Below are 27,955 nucleotides of genomic sequence, written 5' to 3'. Positions count from 1 at the left end.
ATGAGGCCACAGGAGAGGATTTATGAATGGCAGTGAAGCGACGTAACTGACACCGGTAGGTCACGTGATAAGGGCACCATGGTGAATGCAGTATGGCCAGATCACATTCGTTCTACACACAATCATACTAGACAGAACTTACTTTTTTAGTGGTTGTGAAGTAATTACTTCTTCAAAATAAGTACCTACTCAAGATTCATTGTATGTGATTTCAGAAGCAGCCCATGTTATGCAAAAGCGGTATGCAAAAGTTTGAGTTCTGTAAGATGTTTTTTATGTTTTTGAAAGAAGTCACCAAAGGCACAAAAATACAGTAAAAACAGTAAAATTGTGAAATATTATTACAATTTAAAGTTACTGTTTTATATTTTATTATATTTAATTTTGTGCTTCTTAATATTTTGTGGAAACCGCGATACATTTAATTTAATTAAAGGTGCCATCGAACGTTTTTTTTTTACAAGATGTAATATAAGTCTAAGGTGTCCCCTGAATGTGTCTGTGAAGTTTCAGCTCAAAATACCCCATAGATTTTTTTTTAAATAATTTTTTTAACTGCCTATTTTGGGGCATAATTAGAAATGCGCCGATTCAGGCTGCGGCCCCTTTAATTGCTCACGCTCTCCGCCCCCCTCCCGAGGTCTCGACTCTATCATTGCATAAACAAAGTTCACACAGCTAATATAACCCTCAAAATGGATCTTTACAAAGTGTTCGTCATGCAGCATGTCTAATTGCGTAAGTACAGTATTTATTTGGATGTTTACATTTGATTCTGAATGAGTTTGAGGCTGTGCTCCGTGGCTAACGGCTAATGCTACACTGTTGGAGAGATTTATAAAGAATGAAGTTGTGTTTATGAATTATACAGACTGCAAGTGTTTAAAAATGAAAATAACAACAGTCTTGTCTCCGTGAATACAGTAAGAAACGATGGTAACTTTAACCACATTTAACAGTACATTAGCAACATGCTAACGAAACATTTAGAAAGACAATTTAAAATATCACTAAAAATATCATGTTATCATGGATCATGTCAGTTATTATTGCTCCATCTGCCATTTTTCGCTGTTGTTCTTGCTTGCTTACCTAGTCTGATGATTCGGCTGTGCTGGCTGCCCTTATGTAATGCCTTTCATAATGTTGGGAACATGAGCTGGCATATGCAAATATTGTGGGCGTACATATTAATGATCCCGACTGTTATGTAACAGTCGGTGTTATGTTGAGATTCGCCTGTTCTTCGGAGGTCTTTTAAACAAATGAGATTTATATAAGGAGGAAACAATGGAGTTTGAGACTCACTGTATGTCATTTCCAACTCTTGTTATTCAACTATGCTGAGGTAAATTCAATTTTCAATTCGATGGCACCTTTAAAAACTCTTTGATAAATAGAAAGTTAAAAGGAACAGCATATATTTGAAAAATATTTTTGTAACAATGTAAAAATCTTTGTCACTTTTGATCAATTTATTACATATTTGCTGAATAAAAGTAATAATTTCTTTTGAAAAAAGAGAGCAATCTCACTGACCTCAAACCTTTAAATGGTGGTGTAAATATTACATATTAAATAATGAAATAACAGGAATAACATTATATTCATTGGTATTTTTAACTGACATACTGTAGTTATAATTATATTTGATCTAAATAATGTCATTTGCAACAATAAGCATATGACAATGCGTTATGGAGACAGCTAAGCTGATGCAGTTGCCAGGGCAACTCTTACCGTCAGAGTCGATGCTGTTGAGTGCAGTGGGTGGAATGATGGAGACCTTACATTGACCCAGAGGACAAACCTTTCCCAACTGCTCCTTACAGCTATTATGCACCTACACACAGGGAATGTATAGAGAGATGCATTAATGGCTACTCACAGACAGTCGAATACCCATCGTTGTAACAGATGCACAGAGACACACTGGTGACACAAGGTAAACACACCTGTATAAATATGATGTCAAATGCTTTCCTGTAAACTCTGGGTGTTTATGTGGTATTTCTAGTTGTTATGGTTACAGAGTGAAGTGTGTATGATGCGATATTGTGGGTGTGGGTGATATACAGCACTGTGTTCGGTTTACAAAGTGGGCAGGAAGGTGACGTACAATAGCTTTGCACCAGAGGCACCGCCAGTCCTGCAGTCGACGGACGCTGCCACAGTTTCGGTCGCACACCACACACTTAGCACTAACCGGCAGGTTCCCCTCCAACCACTGGTGAGGCATTGATACCTGTACACACAAACACACTAATCTAGGTACAGAATACCACTGAGACCATATGCAAGTAGAAGTTAAAAGATTCACTTACCCCATCCTCATCCTCAATGATGTCATTTCCTATAGACGCCAGAGTGGTCCACTTACAGTTATTTGTGGATCGTACGGCACAGCGCTTGTGGGCTTTGAATTTACACACTAACACACATATAGAGAAAAGATGACATTAAACAGATCATCAACTGAACGTGATAACAGGCTGAGGGCATTGTTCGCATTTATGAGTCATTGATTATGCTCTAAACAAACAACGTCATTGTTCGCTCTACAAGCAGAATAAACTATGCATGAAAAAGTAAATGGCACCAAAAGGAAAAATCCAAACAAATTGTTCACAAAGAATAAGAGAGTGAAATAAACAATATGGGATACATGAAACGCTTAGACAACGATACAAAAAAGCTTTGTGTTTATGTTTACCTTCACAGGAAAGACCATGAGAGGTGACCCCCGGCAGAGCCTCTCGACACACGTTGCAAAAGGTGGGCCGGGCGTGAGAGCAGGCGTACCAGTTATGCATCCCTGAGAAGTGCTCCATGTTAAACTGACTGGCCTGTGATCAGTAAAATCATGTCAACATCACTGCACTATAAATACACATTCAAATAATAAGATCTGCAGTAGTTCTCAACCAGAAGGCCTCAGCAAACTTCCAAGGGGGCCTCAACATGAGGCTACGTTCACACTGGGATTGACAATTGTCCTGTCTGTTTGAATGTGCAAAGGGAGTCAAGCCCATATTCTCTTACCAGTAACCATAGTGACAGTCACCAAAGTAATATCAAACATGCAACGTCCGTAAAACTGAAAAGTATTTTCACTTTTGACATGATAAGTGTGATGATGTGATGATACACAGGGCAACTTTTTGAGCAATGTTGCTTGGGCACTTTGCCATTGGGAATGAGCAACAAATTTCTACCTGGATAGATTTCTATCCCAAGCAACACTGCTCAAAAAGTTGCGGTGTATCATCACCTTAAGATTCCAATCCAGACATGAGTTCATTGGTCAAATCTTCATTAATCGACAGCAACTTTTATATCTGGATGGAGAGCGGAGCATTCAAGTTGCGAGTAGAGCACAAAACTGATGGGAGCAGTGAACAGTGACTGGATCTAGAACCTTCAGCTCATATCTCTGTCGCTCTAAAATATTTTATCAGGTAGAAATTGTGTGTATTAAGGAGTAAAAAAGGGTAAGAACCACTGATATAGGGTCAAATACAACACATAAGCTACTGTTATAGACAAAGACTGGCCTGGGATCTGTAAGGAGGTTTTTTTTTAATGAAAATGAAAAGCACTAAAGATTTAAAAATCACATGAATTAACACAATAACTACTTTACATCAATATTTCACCTAAACACAGTTACAATTAGCCGTTACTCCTGTGGCTTTCGTTTATTGATAATTTAAATAGGGAAGCGAAATCCATGTGAAGGCGCATCAAATGCACATTCAATTCAGTTCAATTCATATTTATTTGTAAAGCACTTTTCACAACACTTATCGTTCCAAAGCAGCTTTACAGAAAACATATGTGCCTACATTACAATTGAGAGTGATCTGTTATCAGAGGTGACTGTGTCCAAGTAATATTATTTCAGAAATGTACATATACAAATCACGTGGTTAGCTTATATAATGTATTAATTTTAGGCAGAATGAATGAGCTCATTAAAGCAATTATTATAAGTTGTGAACATAACGATTACAATATATAGACAATTTTTAAATGTACAGTGGCATGAAAAAGTTTGTGAACCCCTTGCAGAATCTGTGAAAATGAGAATTATTTTAATAAAATAAGAGGGATAATAAAAAATGCATGTTATTTTTTGTTTAGTACTGTCCTGAGTAAGATATTTTACATAAAAGATAAATGAAAGTTTGCATTTAGTTCACAAGACAAAACAATAGCTGAATTTATTAAAATAACCCCATTCATAAGTATGTGAACCATTGATTCTCAATACTGTGTGTGGTTACCTGATGATCTACGACTGTTTTTATGTTTTGTGATGGTTTTTCATGAGTCTCTTGTTTGTCCTGAGCAGTTAAACTGAGCTCTGTTCTTCAGAAAAATCCTCCAGCTCCTGCAGATTCATCAGTTTTCAAGCATTTTTGCATATTTGAACCCTTTCCAGCAGTTGCTGTATGATTTTGAGATCCATCTTTTCACACCGAGGACGACTGAGGGACTCAAACTCAACTATTAAAAAAGGTTCAAACATTCACTGATGCTCCAGAAGGAAACACGATGCATTAAGAGTCGGGGGGTGAAAACTTTTGAACAGGATGAAGATGTCACAAGTTTTCTTATTTTGTTTAAATATCATTGTTTTTCATTTAGTACTGCCCTTCGGAAGCAACAGAAGATACTTGCATGTTTCCCGGCAGAAAAATTAAGTACAATTTACCTTGATATTTGAATTCAAAAGTTTTCACCCCCCGACTCTTAATGCGTCGTATTTCCTTCTGGAGCATCAGTGAATGTTTGAACCTTTTTTAATAGTTGAGTTTGAGTCCCTCAGTTGTCCTTAGTGTGAAAAGATGAATCTCCAAATCAAATTCCCAGATTCTGCAAGAGGTTCACATATTTTTTCATGCCACTGTAGTTCCAAACGTAGGTTTGGGAGGAGCCTAAACATTCAGTCCTGTCAATCATCATTACGAGCGTATATAAGCAGCAGTCACTGCGTCATCCCAGCGACAATTCTTCCAGCATCCCTCCTCCTCCCCATCTCCTCCTCTATTTCTCTTATTCTCCCTCTACGCAGTACTGTTATAGGGGGTTTAACTCGGAGCTCAAGCCGAGCCTCGGGTTTGAGCCTCCTTTGAGGACAGCAAGCCGAGTTTGACTGAATGGGCAGGTGAACTTGTGAACTGAACCTTTAAATGATTTTGGATGGGTTTAAAGGTGAAGGTTCAGACACTGACCTCATAAGTCTCCCATTTCTGTACAGACTTCAAAGCACTGATCCAGTCTTCCATCTCCTTCCTGCTTTCCGCACACAACATCAGCTTACGGAATGGAGTGATAACCTTGGAGAGAACGAGAGACATATAAAAAGTGTGAGCTAGAAATGAACCAACTAATGAATGGAGCTGTGTCTCAAAATTGAGTGAGAAACCAACATAAATCTAGACATATTTTAAAAAATGGTTTGCTAGGTTTTGATAAAGCCACTGAAAAGAGGTTTTGCTTACTGTGAAACTGTTGTTGATGTTTTTGGTGCTGGTCTCGGCCACGCTGGCATCCGAGAGGTCGACCTCATCAAATATGAGAGACTACAACAATAAAGTAGCATGCTTTGGTCACCAACAAACACTTAAACAATCACCTATATTCAGCACCACCTGAGGTTCAATGTGCTTTTACCTTTGAATCTTTGGCATAGTAGAGAGTTCTGCCTCGCAGTTTAAAATATCTCCTCTTCCATCTCTGAAAAGAGCTGGTCTGTTTTAGCAGAAGACCCTCCTTTACACTCTTCTACAAAACAATGCAGAGGAAGAAAAAAGAAATTAAACATGTGTACAAGGCAGCCATTGCAAATACAACAATCTGATTTGTTTTTGTAATAGTGTTCATGCATCCCTACTTTTTTATTTATAATGAAACATTTTCATGCCATGCTAGAACTGGCTATTTTTAGAAACTGCTTCATAGCCCAGTGGATTTACTGGTGTTCATAAATTGCTTCTTTTGCATGTGCATGAAATTCAGTTTCCCATTTGTTATACTGAATCATTATAAGAAATGAACACACAAACCCCTGAGGCTCCAACTTGCATTAACAATCCTGCACTTCAAAAACAATGGCTTATCACCAGGCCCAGATGGAATTGGTGGACTTTTTTCTGCTCTTTCTGGTTTTAAACATGATTATACTCTTATGGGTAGACGAAGGTATAAAATTATACAGAATATGTATTAAACAAACATGCATGGGATAGTTCACCCAAAAATTTAAATTCTGTCATCATTTACTCACCCTCAAGTTGTTCCAAACCTGTATGCATTTTTTTCTTCTGCTGAACACAAAAGATATTTTGAAGAATATGAATAACCAAACAGTGGATGGGCCCATTGACTTGTATATTATGGGGGGAAAAAAACACTTTGGAAGTCAATGGCTACCATCAACTGTCTGGTTACCATCATTCTTTAAAATATCTTCTTTTGTGTTCAGCAGAAGAAAAAAATTCATACAGTTTTGGAACAACTTGAGGGTGAGTAAATGATGATTTTTCCTTTTTTTGGGGGAACTATCCTTTTAATAGCTTTGTTAATGATGTGTTTGAATACTGTGGAGATTTCACAGTATGATTTTTACACAAATTGCCAATTACTTCAGGGGAAATCACTTATGAGGACTTGCATGTTTACTGATAAAACTGTCTAAGAGCATCTATCAGATTTACCATAACAACACCATCAAAACCAGTTTGATCTCTCTGTAACGCTTTCCTTCGCTCCTACCTTAATTGTTTATAAGAAAACACTGGTTTATCGTAAAGGCGTTACAGTAAGCATTTAATAAAACCTGATATGTCACCTAGCAAAATTCCTGACTCAAGTGCCAACAACACTGAAGGAGGAGTTGCCAGATTTTCATAAAGTTCACTATGGATCTCCAAAACATGATCAGGTCTTCAATTAATTTCTGACTTTTATCATAAACATTGACACTTCAGTCTGGTCTGAAGGGCAGAGCAGCTAAAAGACTTTCAAGAAGTCATCAAATACAGCTGTACTTCATGGCACATAAGCAGTAAAATCAAATCACAATGCAGTCTGTCCTTGTCTAAACATGCAGGGCATATTCTGTGCCCTCTGATGACGTGAGATGTGAATTTCATGAGTCTATCGTGACAGAGCACCGCCAGCAGCTCGGTCAGCAGTGAGACAGGCTGATGGGACAGAAAAGACAGCATATCTGTCTCTTGTGGTTCTGTTATGCTGAAAACAAGGAGGGTGAGAAAGCTGTTGCTAATCATTAAGGAAATAAAAGTGAGTAACCTAGCCAGGCAATCTGCCAAGAGTCATGATGACGTACACACACGAAGGGAGTGAATTCACAAAGAGACAACAAGAGACGGCAGTGGCATGGTTTGGTGGGAAAGTATGTATCTCTGTATCTCTCTGGCTATGTTTTCACACACTCCTAATGTGACCACAATGCATTAAACAAACTACCCTGATGTGTTACATAATATTGTATAATACAATATATTTTCTTATCATATGAAAATAGAAAAACTTTTAGCATTAACATTTTTACTTCTATTGTCAGTTCAAAACAATTGTCACATTTGAGACCTTATTTTAAACAATTGTGTTTTTACTTTTCTGTGTAAAAATAGTAATATTATTGATTTAAGGGTAAACCAGTAGTGCAATTGAATTTTGAGTTAAACTGACAAAAAAAGTGGCATGAATTTCATCACGACTGCTCACACTGTCATTTTTGAAGAAAATCAGATATACAGAAAAAAATGTTGCAGATCAGAATTTAAAATATTAACTTCAATGTGGTCACATGTGAGGATTTGAGACACATTCAGCTGCAATGTCAGTGTAACCTCTGAGTCACTTTTGCAGGTGATTATACTCTCTCTATGTCCCTTTCAAAGGTGTCTCATTTTCTCCACCATGACTCCCAGCAGGGCTCATAAATATATGTGAACTGCCCCCAGAAGGTAGTTAAATCTGCCCAAACCTCCATTTGATAGCATAAAGTAAATAATGTTTTCTTCGAGAAGTATATGTAGGGATTGGTTTAGTCAAAGGTTTTTATCTTTAGATTAATATGAAAATAACATAAGTCTAGAGTATGCATGTTCTCATTATGTATGTATGTGGGTCAGGTTTTGCTATTTTTGTGGGAACCAAATAAGGGCATTCAAATCTAAAATCAATTACATTATGGAAACAAAAAATCATTTTTTGAAAGGGTTAGGTTTAGAAGTGTATGGTTAGCATATATATTCTAGAAAATATAATTAGGTCAAAAAACAATAAAAGTCACAGAAATTAAAACGACATTAAAAAAATGTGAATGAAATATGACGAAATACTTTATGGTGTGTGTGTAAGCTTGGCGAACGTGATTTCCTCCAAGTACAACATGTTCCTGGATCAACATCTTTGTAGATCCTGGAACAAAATTTCAATCAACCAATCAGATTTGAGGGACAAGTTTACAGTTTATGTCAAGTTTAGGCTTTCAACCAGGGTTAGGTGCTTCTACATCAGTGTTATTCAATCATTTCCCTCTGATTTTAGGGATCAATTATGGGTAGGGTTAGATTCAGGGGTAGGGACAGAGTTTAGGACTACATTTTTGGCCAGGAATGTTGTTCCAGGATAAACAAAATATGTTGATCGAGGAACATGTCAAAATCACGGTGACCGTGCAGGCTTAAACTTCTGGATATCCGCCAGTGAAGCTTCCCTGTACAGCAAGACAAACATCAGACCCAGACATCACTCACTGCATCCTTTCAGAACAGAGCTGGTTTCACATTCATAAAAGATGAGGACATCTCTGATCCATCACAGTGTGCAAGCACACACACACACACACACACACACACGTTTGTTTTGCTATCATAGTGAGGACATTCCATAGGCGTAATAGTTTTTATACTGTACAAACTGTACATTATATCCCCCTACACTACCCCTAAACCTACCCATCACAGAAAACATTCTGCATTTTTACATTTTTAATAGAACATTGTTTAGTACGTTTTAAAGCTATTTTAAATATGAGGACACATGCAATGTCCTCATATTTCATGTTTACGTCATAATAACAGTGTAACACCCATGTCATTATACAAATGTGTCCTCATGAATCACAAACACACACACAGAGAGAGAGAGAGAGAGAGTGATGTCAGATGGTGACTCAGAGGAATCTCACAATGATTGCTATTTTTGTTTAATATCTACCTCTTCCTCTCCTAATCCTCCTCTCCCTCTCTTTTAGTTCCTCTCAAATCCTCAGTTTCTGTATTCACCCTGCGCTTCTCGCGTCACTTCGGCTCTCCCTGTTCATTCCCTTCTCTGTTTGCTGTCATTCTCTCCTCCTTTTTCTTTTTTATCCTCCTCTTTTGTCCTCTCTCTCATCTGAAGGGCACAGTGCCTCTGCAATGCCCTACATAGAGCTGGAACTACAAATCCCATGATTCCTTTCAGCAAAGCTGATTAGATTCAAGGAGTTATAAAACCTGAAGAGCTATCTGTCAGCTTTCCCATTTATCTCAATAGCAAGTGTATGTGGCCCAGAAGTACACAGACTGGATGCTGCCATTTTTACTTCATTGGTAAGAGTTGTGATGTTGGCAGGGACGTACTGATTTGAAATATGTCAGAAACACTGATCTATAATAGAGAGAGATCAGTGCTAAGCAAGTCCTTAGCGAATGGTCTGAATGGTCATTTCTGAGCCGTTTTAATTGAAAGCAACTTGTCAGTGCAAGTATATGTCAGTGCCATTGTTTTGTCTCAAGATGCACACCATGCAACACAAAATGTTCTTTTGTTTTTTTTTCCTCTAAGGCATGTTTTTAAAAGCCACTTAAATGCCCTAATTACACTAAGGCCTAATCCTGGCTTGATCGATGACCTGTCTGTGAAACCGGGCCAAAGTATATTTGTGTAATTTGACATATTTAATTATTGCTGGTTTGAATAATATTCTGAGATTGCATTTCACTTTTTTTTTTATTCATTTTGAGGAATAATGACTCTGTTTTGTGCAAATAAGATGAGTAAATGTATGCTCACATTTAGTCAAGAGCTACAATAACCATCACGTTTACACAGTGCACACAACACCTCTGCATTTGCTCCCAATTTCTCTCAACATGGGGACGGGAGAGCTGTCAGACCATAAATGGGACTTATAACTTTCAGACTATAACTTTTGTTACATATTTGAAAAAGTTACTCAAATATTTTGTTGTATTTAAAAGTAATGTTATTTTATGAGTTACATGAAAAAAGTAATCTGATAACTCACATTACTTGTAATGCGTTACCCCCAACACTGTTTATGCCATCTATCAGAAGGAAATAACAGTCACAGCTAATCAGACAAACCTTGACCCCTTGATTAGATCCACTAGTCCAGTGGTTCTCACACCTGTCTTTGAGTACCACCAGCACTGCACATTTTATATGTCTCATCAATCACACCTGATTCAACTCATGAGCTCATTAAGAGAGACTGCAAGGCCTGAAATGGGTGTGTCAGATATAGGGAGAAATACAAATTGTGCAGGGCTGGTGGTACTCCAGGGGTGCTTCTCAATAGAGGGTATGCATCGACGTCAATTTCCCGCCGGAACGCGCTCCCTTTAGCTGGACTGAGTGGCAAAAGAACCTGCTGCGTGACTGGATTTAATAGGGGAACTGCGAAAATGCGAGTAAAACAAACGATTACACTAAAGGTTGGAACCGAAAGTGTTCCTTATGACATGTCAAATAAACCTACTCCATGGATATTGACATGCAGCCAGGAGTCGTGTTTCCTGACATTTATATGTGCCTGATTTCGATGCCGGGGAAATGCATAAAGCAAATCTGCCTGTGAATATTTTATAAAACTACAATATAGGTAGGTTTAAATCAGAGTAATCACTTATATCAATGTTATATCGTCATATCGCCCAGCCCTAAAACTTGTATAGTTTTTGTCGGTGTTTATTTAAAAACACCCAATTATGCAGAATATAATATGGTAAATATTTAATTGATGAGTTGTCAACACAATATATACAGTATGATTTTACCTCAAAATCCAACAATTTGACAAAATGATAACTGCAAAGCCATGTTTCTCTGCAGGAGTCCAGCTGTTTCTGTGAATTGCAGTGATCCATTTGCTTCTTTTTTCTATAGCTTTCGGCAGTCTTTAAATATATACCTCAGGTTTTGTGTCAAAGCTATTTGTACAGTCAATCACAAAGCTCTTTCCTGTTTTGAATGTGTTTTGTGTGTGCGGCATTCACGCTGAAAACCAATGCTGCCACTCAGTCTTTTGCCACTCAGTGAGCGTAACCGCAGTCATAACGGTCGACGGTGACGTCATTATGCTTCCTCGATTCCTCGCTCCTACATCCTCTAGCCTGTGACCCGGAAACTGATCTAACTCGGCCATCTTGAAGGACATCTCAATTCTCTAAATGCACCGTGAGGAGGTGAGGAACGAGGAGAGTGGAAGTAGGGCTGGGCGATGTTTCGAATGCTTTTGTCACGCGCATTTCTTCAGTAAAGCCGGTTCCCTGATTACCGCTAAATCGCCATCACCTGCTTTCAAATGGAGCGGCATTTAATAGACAGAGCCGTAGATCACTGATAAGCGTTCCGCGATATTGCGTGGCTTATCAGTGATCTACGGCTCTGTCAATTAAATGCCGCTCCATTTGAAAGCAGGTGATGGCGATTTAGCGGTAATCAGGGAACCGGCTTTGCTGACGAAATGTGCGTGACAAAAGCATTCGATACATCGCCCAGCCCTAAGTGGAAGCTTCCAGAAGAACTATGAGCGAGGATACACAGGTGGTCTTTCTTGTCGAGAAACCTGATGCACGTATACATTCACCTCCCCCTTCATATCTGCCACAACAATTTAAATGTATGCTTTACTTTTGCAGTTTAAATAAACTTTACATCTAACATATTTCAATGAAGCATCTTGCGTTACTAATATTTATTATGAATTGAATGAACATGAGGGCAGATCCCTTGAGCGCAGTTGATGAAGTGACGCTCGAGTGATCGAGAACATTCCGATTTACAGATAACATTTTCTTCGATTCCTCTGTCCTCGTTTTTTTTTCCTTGCATCCTCTCCTCACATCCTACGGGGGTGGAGCTGAGACGAAAGGAAGCGAGGAAAGGATCGAGGATGCACAAATAAAAAAAATGAGAAGCACCCCAGGACAGGTTTGAGAACCACTGCACTAGTCTGTTGTTCCCATGCAAACGCATGGCCTTGTGGTGCTGCTGTGGTGTGAAAAATAATAATTTAGTTCAATTCAGGTTTTCTCTGCTCTGAAATTAACCTATTTTTTTTCTAAACTATGGCTTTTGCTTAAGAAATATTATTGAAAGGCTTCTTTAAAAAAAAAAAAAACTGAGATTTATATGTCATCCTCTGACCTCTGAATTGCTTATGAAGTGTATCTGAGTGTCTTTTTAAGTCAAAGCAGTACAGCTATTAGAACAGTCATGTATCATTATACTTATAATGTGACTCCAACCCAGTAGCAATATGCAATTTGTGATAGTGAAAGGGAGAGAGAGAAAGATAAATATGTAAGGGAGCAATTGGAAAAAATGAAAAAAAAAAAAAAAAAAGCAAAGAGTCCTCAAAATATTGAATCCAAGTGCAATAAAAGCATCATGAACAAAATTGTATACTCCAAAAAAATTAATTCTTTTATTCATTCGAGAGATAAATAAATTCAAATACAGGGAATCTTAATCAAGTGTCCATTTAGAAGAAATCAACCAGAGAGTGAGTGAGTGAGACATGACCTAACTGCCAAATGCTTAAAATGAGTGAATCAAAATATGGTATACATGTTACTCGTTCTGACCTTTATGGAAAAAAAATAGCACTGCTTGTATGTGTCTTAGAATGGCTAAATACAATCACCTGAAAATCATAGCTCAATTGCAGTCAATCACCCTTATCTATCAGTTGCCATGGAAACACCAATGAGTTGTCAGCAAACAAAGCTGTCATTCAAACAGTCAGCCTTCCAAAGGCGTGAACAAACATTGTGCAGCACTAACAGCATGCAGGGCAATAAGCTACACTACCCAGAAACATAGGTCAACATTGTTTTGAAATTTTTCTATAAAAATTAATGAAGACACTTTCTTTGTTCAGCACAGATCTTAATCATCAAAAACCCAGACTGTTTTTTTTCCCTTAAGAAATCCCTCGTTGATTCAGATATAAAACATCCTCTTTTGCTCCTTCTGGACATTTCATAAATAATTACAGAACTGGGCTGATGCTGAGATCTCTAAAGCTTTGTTCAGACAGGCAGGACAAATCTGATGTATTCGGACATACAGTATCTGACTCATCGGTCTATAGCAGAGAACCAAATGAAATCTGATTTTTAAAATCACAGCTATATACAGTTTGAAATCCAATCAGATTTTTGCAAATATGTCAGTCTGAAAGGTCAGGCTGTATTTCAAGTAATATGTTTGTGATTAATGACTTAAATTTTGTTTTGCTCTCTACTTTTGTGACCTTTATGTAACATTATACAAACTACTCAATATTGTCTGGAGCTGTGTCTGAACACCCTCATTTTCACTTACACTTTTCTCACATAGCAAACTTGTGCATTGAAGTCAGCAATGCCTCCGTCACATCCTCTCATGTGCCTTGTGTGCTCATATATGAGCAGAACAACATTTTCATTTATCCATCCTCACTGGCAGCTGCTCTCAGTTGTCATATGAGTAAATCTCTCGCTGACGCTTACATCATCACTGTAGCAACTGATGCAGATATACCGGAAATTGACTACACATTCTGAACAAACAGATCAGATTGCATCACTTAACGTACAAAACGACAGTCCTTAAGATCAGATTGGACTAATATGCAGTGTGTTTGATTCCAGGCTCTGTATGTATGTGTATAATAAAACAGTCTGGGTGAGATGGCACAGTCTGGTTAAAGTTGAGTTAGAGCCAGACCAATTACCCAAAGCGCCCACAGAGACTATGAGTCCCTTTCACAGCTAGTAATTAACCTAATGAACTGATTACAGCCCCTGCAGTACATCCTACGATTTTGTGTGTGCATGTGCGATCTAATTAGAGACTAAATCACACAGCCTGAGAATTTACTACCTCTGAGGTGTTGCCCTGGAGAAGCCAAGACTCATTCAGTAAGTGTCAGATCCTAAACATGCAATGTGCTAATGGAAACTGCTGCACACATACAATTCACAGGTCGTTCATATTAGTTTTACTAAATGATGAATAAATACATCATTTGACACGTTATATCGCTGTGCGTGTTATGAAAACATGGACCACAGCCCTCCACGTTCACTGATATGCGCTTTGCAATGTCCAAATCAAAACTTTTGTATTTGATCTCACCTAAATCTTGTATATATGGTTAAATTACATTGATTTAACCTTTAATTGATCTAAAAAGCTGTCAAAAAATCAGAGCATCATATCGGCATATGAGAGACAGACAGCAAGAGAAAAGGAGAAAGAAATGCTTTCAAGTCCTAAACGAGAGGAAGCTAGCCAAAGGAGACCGAGGAGCATGAAAGACAGAGACTCCTTTGAACGGTAACATTTTCATTTGATAGATGTTCCCCTCACACACCCCGAGTGCATCTAATACTGCAACCATGTCCGCTTGCTGTTTTAGATATTAGTGTTCATTACATGCTAAAATGAATGCATTTAAATCTGAATGAACTGCCACATCGGAGTGTGTTGCAGACCTCAGGAGGAAGTGGCATTTGAGAGATGTGTACATGTACTGTAGACATATGTGTGATCCAATCTATAGACTGCCAGGACACACAAGAACACATCACTTTTGGCTGGTGATAAATACAAATCCTACATAACCCATAGCCACAGAAAATCAGTGTGCTTATTTGATTATACTGTAGTTTAGATTTAGTTAACAATAACAACCCTGGTTTATGTTATATTTTTGGATGCTGGTCCACATGGTCATTCTTACTTATTCTATAGCTTAAAGGGATAGTTCACCCAAAAATTTAAATTCTGTCATTGTTTACTTTCCATCACGTTGTTTCAAACCTGTATGCATTTCTGGTAACACTTCACTTGAAGGGGTGTGCATAAGACTGACATGACACCTTCATAATCTTGACATGACACGTGTCATAAATATAAAGGAGGTTTTATGCATGTTTATGACAACTGTCATTAAATGTAATTCGCTCAATTATGTCATTTTTAATGCAAAGATGACATTGTTTGAGATGTCTTTGTTACGACAACTTGACATAAACCAAGACATCATAACCTGTCAGTGTCTTTGTCATGACAACTTGACATTAGCAAAACATCATAACCTGTCATAAACATGACATAGCAGATTAATTATCAAACTTAAAAAACTACTTAGCTTTATGGGTTAACATTACATTACATTAACACTTCAGTATAGGGAACACATATATAAACAATTAACTATGACTTTTCCCTCAATAAACTCTTAATTTACTGCTTATTATAGTTAATTGTTAGGTTTAGGTATTGGGTAGGATTAAGAATGTAGAATAAAATCATGCAGAATAAGGCATTAATATGTGCTTTATAAGTACTAATAAATAGCCAATAATTTAGCCATATGAATGCTAATAGTAATAAGCAACTAGTTAAAAGACCCTAAAATAAAGTGTTACCATTATTTTATAACAGTGTCATTTTTTTACGAAATCTGAAATTGTCTATTATCTGACCTTCTGTTGGTGGAAACTTAAAAAAACAAAAAACAAAACAAAAAAAACATGAAATGAAAAATAGTCATGACGCTGTTATAAAATTATTTGTCAGAGTATTGTCACTTAATGACATTTTAATGACAAGTTCAATTTGTACCACTGAAGTTGAGCTCAAGATACATATTCATGATATAATGGCCTCATGACAGCCAATGTCAAAACCAACGACATGACAGTTTAATGTAATGTTAACCCATAAAGCTAAATGATGTCAAATTGTCATGACAAAGACACTGACAGGTTATGATGTATTGGTTTATGTCAAGTTGTCATAACTCGGACATCTCAAACAATGTCATCTTTGCATTAAAAATAACATAATTGAGCGAATGACACTTAATGACAGTTGTCATAAACATTCATAAAACCTCCTTCATATTCATGACACGTGTCATGTCATGATTATGAAGGTGTCATGTCAGTCTTATGCACGCCCCTTCAAGTAAAGTATTACTGCATTTCTTTCTTCTGCTGAACACAAAAGAAGATATTTTAAATAATTTAGGTACCCAAACAGCTGATGGGCCCCACTCACTTTCATAGTATATGGGGGAAAAAATACTTTGGAATCAGTGGGGCCCATCAACTGTTTGGTTACCCATATTCTTTAAAAAATATCTTCTTTTGTGTTCAGCAGAAGAAAGAAATACGTACAGGTTTGGGACAACTTGAGGGTGAGTAAATGATGACAGAATTTTCATTTTTTGGGTGAACTGTCCTTTTGAGAAACTTGATCAAGTTCTCTAATATTTAATTTAAGTATCAGTTGGTATCAAAAGTTTCACCTAATGGGGATAACGAAACAAAAAAACAAAAGTTATCTAATTCTAACATTCAGTATGAGTACAGAGCTATAAAATTAACGTGGAAAGAAAGGTTTAACATCCGTTTTGGCATCATGGCAAATCCCAGTACAGTTTGTTACATTACTGAGATCTCTTCCATACAGGAGACACAAGATTACCAAGATCGTTAGCACTATTAAAATGGGATTATTCTTCTAAACAAATGTTTCAGTCACAGTTATTAACCTAGGATGTCTGCGATTTCATGGAATTAATTAAGGTGAGGATCATACTCAGCGCTGAGCGGTCAGGTATGACCCGGTCTGTGACTGTACTCTTCTTATGGATTAATTCTCTTTTTACATTTGAACAGCACTCAAATTTGATTAAGAGAAAAACATTGCAAACAAATTACACTGAACAAAATTATAAACGCAACACTTTTGTTTTTGCCCCCATTTTTCATGAGCTGAACTCAAAGATCTGAGACTTTTTCTATGTCCACAAAAGGCCTATTTCTCTCAAATATTGTTCACAAATCTGTCTAAATCTGTGTTAGTGAGCACTACTCCTTTGCCAAGATAATCCATCCACTTCACAGGTGTGGCATATCAAGATGCTGATTAGACAGCATGCTGCACATTTTAGAGTGGCCTTTTATTGTGGCCAGCCTAAGGCACACCTGTGCAATAATCATGCTGTCTAATCCGCATCTTGATATGCCACACCTGTGAGGTGGATGGATTATCTCGGCAAAGGAGAAGTGCTCACTAACACAGATTTGTGAACAATATTTGAGAGAGATAGGCCTTTTGTGGACATAGAAGAAGTCTTAGATCTTTGAGTTCAGCTCATGAAAAATGGGTGCAAAAACAAAAGTGTTACGTTTATAATTTTGTTCAGTGTATGTACTGCAAATATATACATTCTTGCCTGGACTTTAATTTTTCCATAGGTTGTGTGAGAAAAACAAAGACATGTTTGAATTTCCCTGACTAGTTCCATGTGAACAAGGCTTTTGAATAAATCAGAAAAAAACTTAAGACCTCAATTTAATCTAATTTCCATCTAGGAGAAACAATTCAGATATTAAAAATATCTAATTTGAATACAAACCTAATTGTACACAATTGTACACTGAATATTGATGGCTTTGAGACAAATTGTTTATGTTCCTCTATTGTAAGTCGCTTCGGATAAAAACATTAACCTTTTTGACTTTAAGGTATTTGAAGGCCCCCCTCACTCACAATTTCTACCCCATAAAATATTTTAGAGCTTGATATACATAGAAAGATGTATATTTGTTATAATAAAAAAAAAAAAAAAAAATAATAATAATCGTTTCAGCTTTTTTACATGCTTGTTTTGTCTTATTTTAAATAATTTTAAGTCATGTTGAGGCCCCCTTGGAAGTTTGCTGGCTCCCTGGTTGAGAACCACTATGCTAGATGCATAAATATAAATTGGTAAATTTCCCGTGCAATCATGACTATATTCATGCATAAATTTGATGAATTACACAGTACATATGTATGTGTCTTTAACTGTCCAGACTGCCCAATTCTGTCATTCATTATAGGCTTAGCATTAATGCTGTGGTAATCAGATCAGCACACACAACCATGTCCTGCTAGCCTAGATAAACCTTATGATGCACACACACACACACACACACACATACAAACACACATCCTGCATCATGTCTCATACAAATCTAAGCCAATACATATATGCATGAATGCACAAAGCCAATCATGAATCCGCTCGTGACAGGAAGAGATTATCAGACGGATGAGACCGGGATGAGTTTCACAATCAAATAAATCACATAATCGCTAATATAACATCACACAAACACAGTTTTCAGTGCTCATTCTAGAGAAAACTACACAGTAATATAAGGAATAGCCTATCCAAACCTGTGAGAAGACTCTATTGCAGACTGTCTGTCCTTCTGTTGTTCTTACTGAACTGTTGGAGGAGGTTTCCAAAAAGTCTTCCTCTCTCAAGCGATTGACATCTCCCTGCCCACCCCCATCACAGCCGAACAAGAGTGGAGCAAAGCAACACACACTGCCTGGACACAGCCCGGGCATGATGGGTCCCTTCAGCCATCTACATGTACACATACACTTTCACACAGTAACATGCTGATTTCCTTTGTGCTGCACCTGAAAGACACGCCTTCTTCTGAAAAAGAACTTCCTCTTACAGGTGAAGTGATAAGACTGCCCATCCTATTACGCACAGACCTACCGTGTGAGAATGAAAACACAAAGAGACGTGTAAAGGTCTATATTAATAACTAGAAAAACTGGTTTGGTAAGCGTCTTTCTTCACAGAACTACAGGAAATCTCAAGCACCTATAGGTCAAGACAGATGTTCCTATTGGATCAGGACAGAAAAATAATGTCTTTACTGTCACTTTTGATCATTTTAATGCATCCTTGCTGAATAAAAGTATTAATTTCTTTCTGACCCCAAACTTTTGAACAGTATGAAAAATGTACACAATTGTTTTCAACATTGATAAAAAAAAAAAAAAAATATATATATATATATATATATATATATATATATACTATATACTAGTATATATATATATATATATATATATATATATATATACTATATATATATATATATATATATATATATATATATAAGCATAAAAAAATTATAAGCATAAAATAAAATATTTTTTTCATAGTGTGATTTTTGGGGAATTGTATTTAATCCAATTAGGGTCAATTTGATCTGCTCCAACAAGGCCATACAAATCAAACAGTGCATGAGAGTTAAATTGTAATAATATTTCCACAATATTACTGGTTTTGTGTATGTATGTATATATATATATATATATATATATATATATATATATATATATATATATATATATATATATATATATAAAAAGCATAAAATAAACGTCTTATTTGTCATCTGACGGACATGCTAAGTGGAACATTTAGAAATATCTAGTAAACATCTTGACTGTTGAACATGCCTAGAAGTGTCTGTTTTAGAAACAGGTGGGATGTGGAAAAGATGAGCAAGATGCATTTGGTGAGTGGTGGAAAAAGACGGAAATACAGCCAGAAATACAAACAGTGAAGCATGAAGAGTGGGCTCTAATGTGATTCTCTTGCGAGTACTGGATAAGGAGACAATGTAATGAGCAAAACGATATGTTCATCTCTTTGACAGCAAACACTGAAAGACAGAGAAAGAGAGAATTTGTCCCTCTATCTTGTATTTGTACAAACCTTGTACAAACTACATGGGTTAAGTTAAGGTTTAGGGGTAGGTTCAGGGTTAGTGCCTAGTTAGCGTCATTACTATAATAAGTACATCGTATGTTCATGCGAAACTGGACTGTAAAATAAAGTGCTACCTTATCTTCAGTTCACATTACTGTCACTCTAAACCTCCCTGTCTTGATGTGTCTGCTGTTTTACAGCCTGGAAATGAGATAAAACATCTCCTTACTGTAGTGCAAGGCTGAATGAAGGAACACATCATCCCTTATGGCTCTGTTTATGAGAATAGGATGAATGAGAGCATTTGTGGGTTGCAGTTAATTGTGAAGACACTAGAGGGCGGTAGTTGCTGGAGCTAAAGCAGTACTGCAGTTATTTGTAACTGTCTGTTACTGTCTCTGTTGAGCCCAAAAGCACTGATATACAAAAGTGTGTGCTGATCATACACACATTTACATACCCAAACACAATGTTCACACTGGTGCAATTTCACATGTGAAATATGCATTTTCACAGCTGACGTTACATGGCGGCCCGTGATATTATGATGGCATGCAGGGTTGTCATAGCAACTACATTGGCCCCCTGGTTGGCGAGGAGACGGACGATCTGAAGGGCCACCAGGCCATACACACATACACAGCGTAAATCGACACAAATTCCCACATCAACATGCTGGGCTAAAGGCAACCTGCTGCTGGAGAGGAAATGAAATGCTTTGTCACTTCCTGCGAGAGAGCGAAACGAACGCAGGGGGATTGGCAGCGTCACACGACATATGGAGCTAAGCCAGCTAATCTGTGTATGGAGAGAAAGAGCCCAATGCCAAATTAATCCTAATGAACCCGGTGTCAGATTTAGTGCATCAGAGTCAACACAATTCCCTCAGTGGATGCGCAGCAGAAATTCTCTTCCGTATTTATACTGAATAAACCTGACTGGTACCAAACGTAGATTATCTTAGTATGCTGTAATGATTAAAATGAGAAGAGGAAGTCGAAGGACACTTTGGAAAATTAGAACACATGAACACACACACACACACACACACACACACACACACACACACACACACACACACACACACAAGACTGCTGTGGGAGATCGCTCTAATCTCGTTGCAGAATTACTGATGACTGCTTCCAGCATACGCCACAAATCTGGGACTGATTCACATAATCCCTTGAGAGAGAGAGAGAGAGAGAGAGAGAGACTGAAGACAATGAAGTAATGAAAAGAAGACAGGTTAATTGAAAAAGAGAAGAAAATCTTAAAAAATGAGTGCAGATCAAAACTGTTTTAATCATTTAAAAAGAATAATTTTGCTCAAAAGAAAAAAAAAAACAATAAAAGCAGTGACAGGAAAAATAAAAATTTTAATATGTCAGTATTTATAATTTAAAATATTATGTAAAGAAAATAAAATACAATTCAACAAGGCATTAATAAATATAAAGATGTAATAAATAAAAAAATATATGACTATATTCTATATAAATAGAATATGTAATAAATAAAACTATGATAATACTTAGATACAAATCTAATAGTATTATCTGCCAGTAATTTAAACATAAAATGTTATGTAAATGAAACAAAAGTAAAATACAAAATAAATAAATACATTATACAAAGGCATGATTCTTTAATGTAATTATTGTACTTTTTATTTTATTGTATGAAAACAAATTTAAAGGGGACATCACACACACAGTTTCTGCCAATCTCGTGCTAATCTTGAGTGCCTGTAGAGTAGTATTGCAACCTTCATATCTTTGAAGAATCTTTAGTTTTATCAGATTTATAAAAGGCAGATAAGCTGCACTGATTATTTCTGAAAACAGTCAAGCTCCTGAAGGCATGCCATGGGCGGAGCTAAAGAGTCACACACACACAATACATCATCGCATTATACCTGGATAACTTTTGATCCACTATACGTTTGTGTTGTTTCCATTATATGCACTTACATGCTGACTGCCAACAAAACAGACATTGGATGCAGTTTTACTTAAAGCCTGCAGTTCCAACACAGGATCTTTTATCACTGGGACCGCTCCATCTTTCAATTTCAAATGATCTGCAAATCCATCGTCAAACTGGGCCTTGTTTATAAAATATACGCCACCGAAATGCACAACTCCACAATTTGCATCCACTGTTCCTTAATGTTGGGTTCTTTGGGAAGCTGAACAAAGTTATCTTTCACCTCACAAGCAAAAACACACTTCTTTGGTAACATTGTTGATTTCCTGGTCTAGAAACAAAATGACAAATCTTTCTCAAGCAAGTACCCCGAACGAAGCACGTTTATGGGCGCGCTCTTATGAGAGAAGTGCCCATACAAGGAATTCCGCCCTTTATGACATCATACAGGGCCATACTCGAAAAAAACGTTCTGAAACTTAGACGAATCCTGAAGGAGTGTATTTGGCACATACATTCAACTTGTTTTTTGAAACTTTAGCCATGTTTAGCATGAGAATCCAACTCTTTAACAGTGTAAGAATGCATTAAATTGCATTATATCCGCTTTAATAGTTAAAATATACAATATATAAAATATATAATAAATATATATATATTATAAAATAATGTGGAAATAATTATAATATAAAATATGTAAATAAGTAAATAAATAAATAAAGTTCAACTAGACATTAACATGAACATAAGGAATAATCCCAGATTAACCAATCAATACTATGAATAAAACATCAGCAAGACTAGTAGAAAGAGAAGAGATTATGACTAAAGAATCACAGTGTGCACCACACATGCACAGTGTGAATGGAGGCCGAGGGAGAGGAAGAAAGGGATTGAGATGTTCCACAGAGGTGACAACACCTACAGAGTGAACACCTGCTGATCGTGTCATGAGCGCTGGACAGAACAAAGGCCTTTTGATTGAAGTCCTGTCACTGCTGCTCCCTTATGACATACACGCAAATGCTGGGATCAGTCACGACATGCTCCTTAACCCTGAGTGCTCTGCCGCTTGTGCCGTCTCCACGGGAACAATTGCCAGCCATTTCTGCGGAAGCGGAATGAGTGGCGTTCCGCTAAAGAGCCCATTGTCCCTCCTCAAACTCCTCCACAAACAACATTTCAGCTCTCACACAAGCTCCTGACCACCTCACTACACATATGAGTGGAATATGTCTGCTGGACAAGTTTAAACGGTTGAAATGCAGTCAGTAAAAGAAGAAAAAACTTTTCTTAAACTTTATTTAAAAAAGTTAAAATTTAAAGTTAAAACAGATAAATAAAATTGTATCATGAAAATATGTCTTGTGACTGATCATTCTATTAAAAGTCCTTGTAGTAGAAAGGGGAAACACAAGTATAAATAAATATGTTGTTCATTTAAATGTTAAGTAAAGTAAAATATAATAAACTAAGTACTTTACAGTGGCTGTCAATGGAGAAGGTATGTGGTTATAGCATCTACCAGTAGGGGCTAATTGTTTAAAAACGCGATGAAACAGAAGTAGCAACATATCTTTTCTTTTGTATTGTGAAATACATCCGAGTGAAACAATATTGAAAAAGGAAAAAAAAAAATGTAGGAGGGGACTTGATTCCATCTATCGTTATTCATCGTTTTTCCATAAAAAATAAATGCAACTGTAAGAAAGGGGCGGGGTTTAAGCAGACTAGATGACTAAAGAAGTCCAGCATATGTCACCAGAGAGAAGTCTGTCGTTTCATCAGAAGATTGAGACATTTTCATTAAAAATCATAAGGTACAAAAAAGTAAAATAAATATACTGTATACATAGATGATTATTTATAATAAGATCTATAATATGCATTTACAGCATTCATTTTTGTGTCATGCTGACTTTAAGTGAAAGTAAAAGTGACATGTGAAGGCCAAATATGGTGACCCATGCATTTAAACCATCCAATTAGTGCACACACATTACAAGTAGTGAGTAGTGAGTAGTGAGTAGTGAACACACACACACACACACACACACACACACACACCAGGAGCAGTGGGCAGCCATTTGCTATGGTGCTCAGGGAGCGATTGAGGGTTAGATGCGATTGAGGGTTAGATCAGTGGTTCCCAAACTTTTTAGCTTGGAGTACCCCCTGAAGGGATTACCATCCTTCTGCATAGCCCCTCTCTTCCACTTCGACTGCAGTCACACCTTTACCATTAAGGGACAATATTTGCCCCCTAAATTGATTTTCCAGTGCATTTTTTACCTTTATGAATAACTTTATAAAATAAATGTTTTAAATAAAAAATGTTCAATGAAGAAATATGCAATGATGGTAAAACTAAGTAAAACTTTTAAATATTAAACTAAAACCGCCAGTAGGTGGCAGCAAGTCACTGTTTTTATGAGTGAGTCATCGAGTCATTCATTCAGTAACGAAGCAAGTGGCTGTGAATGAATCATTGAATCATTGACTCTCACGATTCGTTCAAAGCCGCAGAATTGTTCGTGAAACACAGACGTGTGTTGTAGTTCTGCTCTGGTTTTCGTTTTTCATTTCATTGCAAAATAGAGTAAATACTTACAGTACTGTGTTTATAATGTACATTTTATTTTTTGACCTGTTGTATAATAATGTCACGTTTGCAGTCATGTGGATATTTGGGAACAATTGCATTCTTGCTCGTTATCATCATTAAATACAAGAACTCACACAAGGTATGTTTTTGTATCGGAGAAAGTTTGAATCTTAAATCGAAATGAATCCATTATCTGTGTCTATATTTGTTCTTCATGCGAGTAAGTGCTGAATCCCCACTTTTACAAAGGTGCATTGTCGAGAACGACAGTAATTTAGCGCGATTTAAGGCAGCAGAATCTGCACGCGATCTATCATATACATGTTGCTTGTGTGGATAGTCATTTTTGACTGCAAATGATGAGGTAATTTGATTAAATGTTCTGGATTTACGACATTTTGGCAGTTCGAAATACATACTCGATTTTAATATTATTTTAAGTTAGAATTAAATGCTACTCAGCATTCGCGTACCCCCTTTTGTCACCTCACGTACCCCAGTTTGGGAACCACTGCCTTAGATGCTCAAGGTCACCTCAGTCATTTCCTGCCGGTATTGAGAATCGAACCCACAACCGTTGGGTTACCAGTCTGACTCTTTAACCATTAGGCCATTATTTTTTTTTAAGTTAACAACCCAAAACTGATTACCTGTATTCAGCTGAACATGGTTCGATTGAGTTCCATTCTATTTAATTAAATTCAACAGAATACAATTCACATTTTTGTATTTGTCTGTAAATAAACATTCATAAGTTAACATAGTTCATATAACCTTTAACACTGAAGTTTTGTTTAAAATTTTGTATATTAACATAACAGACAGCTGATAATATAATGCCAGTCCAGTAAAAATGGATAAAGTGATGAAGAATAGACTGAATTATTGCTTGTGGTTGTACTGAATATCTCCATAACAGTCCCACTGTGTGTTGTTGTTGTTGTTGGCAGGGATGCCAGATCTACAATCACAAAAATTGTTTTGAAAGGCAAGCTATAAAACACAACAAGCTTAATTAAGCCTTAATAAATCCCTATATCACAAACACATAAACAGACCGAACACAGCGAGTCTAGTGGGAAAGATAGATTACAAACCACATACAGCTGTCGTGAATGTTAGTGCACACTTGCACACAGCAGAGAAAGAGAAAGCGCTGTTATAGGCTAACATTCCACTTAACCTTTCCAGTGAGACACACACACACCTGACCTAGCACCTGTTCTGTGAGTGCAGGTCGCAGCCGTACACCTGTATCGTCTCGTCTCCTGACCGTGTTTAAGTGAATGTTATTATATTTTATCATGTGAGTGTGCTCTGTGTGCGTCTTGTCAGCAGTTCTTCTCTTCACTGGCAGCGCTCGGCTTCCTCAGGCAGTGAAATTTCTTTTTTTTTTGCTGAATTAATCAATCACAGAGCATGATCTCTATGCAGATGAATCTCTCTAGATAAGTGAAGAGAACTGAAACTTTCCAAACATTCAAATCACATCCTCTTAACGTCAACATGCATTATGAGTAAGGTTTATAATGACTGGGTTCTTCAGGAGGCTGTAGGCTGATCACACCATCTGATCTCACACACACACATATCCCTTTTCCATCATAATGGTGGTGGTGCCAGAGCCAGCGCTTGGCTGGGGATCTGAGGACCTTTCTCAGATCTGGTCTACTGACATTAGTTTTGAGAATATATTAGATCCAAAGTAATTTAATTCAGCATCTTTACATAGCTCAAAGAGATTGGTATAGACAACAACTACACTTAAGATGACAGTCTTTGCTACCTATTGATGTGGCATAGCTAGGTTAACTATTTACTGTATCTAGCTATTGTTAAAGTTTAGTTGGTTATTGTGTTTTGTGCATGTTTTCTCCTCTTCTACTCTTATTCCAAAGCAAATTCAACATTACTGTTCAAAAGTTTGGGGTCCATTAGATTTTTTACTTTTCTCTCTTTTAAGAAATCTCTTATTCTCACCAATGCTGCAATTATTTGATCAAAAATACAGTAAAAACAGTACTATTGTGAAATTTTATAACTGTTTTTTATTTTAATATATTTTAAAATGCAATTTTAAAAATGTATTCCTGTGATGGCAGAGCTGAATTATGTTAGTCTTCAGGGTCCCATGATTCTTCAGGAATAATTCTAAAATGCTGATTTGGTGCTCAAAAAACATTTCTTACAGTTGTGCTGCTTAAAATTTTTGTGGAAATATAAAAATACAGTGATAAATTTTTTCCAAGCAGCAACCTCCCTCCTTTTTGCGTGAGGCCAATACGGAAGTGGATTAAACCGCAATTCGTCGACTGGCCGCTAGGGACAGGCTCCAAAAGAGAGCAGAATCTCATTGAGTCCCATGTTAAAGTGCCTAACTTTACAGCAGAAATAAACATGTTTACAAGTTGGTACAAATTGTAGTTTTGGTCTATACTGATCATTTTGCCCTTCATGATAACTCTGAGGGGGGTGAATTTATTTATAACTCATCCATTTAAATTATATTAAGCCTTAAAGTTCTGCATAATTAAGGGCGTGGTCACTTGAGTGACAGGTGGATTGCTGTTGTCTGTGAGCCGTCACTCACTTTACCTCAGCTAATTCCAGCCGCTGAATTTGGCATCTCTGCCGTGTTTGTGCTTTTTTCTGGATTATTTTATACAATTATAAAATAATATGGTTCGCTGCATTAATAGTCGAGACAGATGTGCGTCTGTGTGCACGCATGCGGACGGAAAGGATCGTCTTGGCATTGGCTAAAAGATTTGTTAGTGAGATTTACTATGACTATGGCTGGAGAATATCCCTCTCAAGACACCACAAACTCCGACAGCACTGCTTGGATATTATAACTAAAACTGCTGCATTTTGGACGCAGGCTCAAAAAAGGCTCGCAGGCTTTTTTGTGACATATATACAGTTTTACAACATAAACGCTGCCCAGGTTGCATAATTTCTTGAAGAACAATGATGGAGAGCAGATCATCCAGAAGAAATGTGATGCAAACAATGGATAATATATTAATATTTAATGGATTTAACGCTTTTGTGGACAAAAAGTACAGTTTTTTTTGTTTTTCAATGGACACTCATGGACATTTTACCCAAGTGCCACGGATTGGATTCATTTCGCGATCACTATTTCATTATAAAGGTATGAAGTCCTGTTTGATTTTGTCTTGTTGACGTGCAAACCTGACACAAATTACAATTACTGGTGTTGGAGCATATCGTGAAACAGACGCCGTAGATTGACAGTAAACCTTTATAACTTTCTAATGATATAACTTGTTAACTAATAAAGATAAGTTGTATCATTAGAATATTAATATTTTAGATGCCTTTGCCTGCTAACATGGTCACGTCGAGCTAGGCGGTGTGGTTTCAGTAACCAATTCACCTCAGATCAACTACGTCCCACCTCTTTGCCCATTTTCAGTTATCCGGGAGTGACGTGCGGTGGCAGCGGCCTCATTTTTGCCTCAAAAACTGCTCTTCAGAAATCTACGGGTGACGTCACA

The 27,955-nt window shown here is 37.0% G+C and overlaps 1 protein-coding gene across 3 annotated transcripts in view; it reads right to left on the bottom strand.

Annotated features, from left to right (window-relative positions):
- si:dkey-172j4.3 (diacylglycerol kinase delta) overlaps positions 1-27,955 on the bottom strand; it is an 85,712-nt gene that overhangs the window by 19,772 nt on the left and 37,985 nt on the right. For 2 of the 3 annotated variants that reach the window (XM_048183840.1, XM_048183841.1), the window contains exons 3-9: positions 5,680-5,790; positions 5,508-5,588; positions 5,238-5,342; positions 2,714-2,846; positions 2,325-2,431; positions 2,120-2,245; positions 1,741-1,843 (exon numbers count right to left, since the gene is read on the bottom strand). In XM_048183840.1, the coding sequence (XP_048039797.1) occupies positions 1,741-1,843; positions 2,120-2,245; positions 2,325-2,431; positions 2,714-2,846; positions 5,238-5,342; positions 5,508-5,588; positions 5,680-5,790 (766 nt within the window). Of the gene's footprint in view, positions 1-1,740; positions 1,844-2,119; positions 2,246-2,324; positions 2,432-2,713; positions 2,847-5,237; positions 5,343-5,507; positions 5,589-5,679; positions 5,791-18,555; positions 18,803-27,955 lie in introns of those variants that run through there. The other variant, XM_048183839.1, reaches the window with a different exon arrangement.

This window comes from Megalobrama amblycephala, linkage group LG3 (genome assembly GCF_018812025.1).
Source record: "Megalobrama amblycephala isolate DHTTF-2021 linkage group LG3, ASM1881202v1, whole genome shotgun sequence".
NCBI lineage: Eukaryota > Metazoa > Chordata > Actinopteri > Cypriniformes > Xenocyprididae > Megalobrama > Megalobrama amblycephala.
The sequence above is the reverse complement of the archived record's forward strand: the minus strand, read 5'-3'. Positions and strand labels throughout refer to the sequence as shown.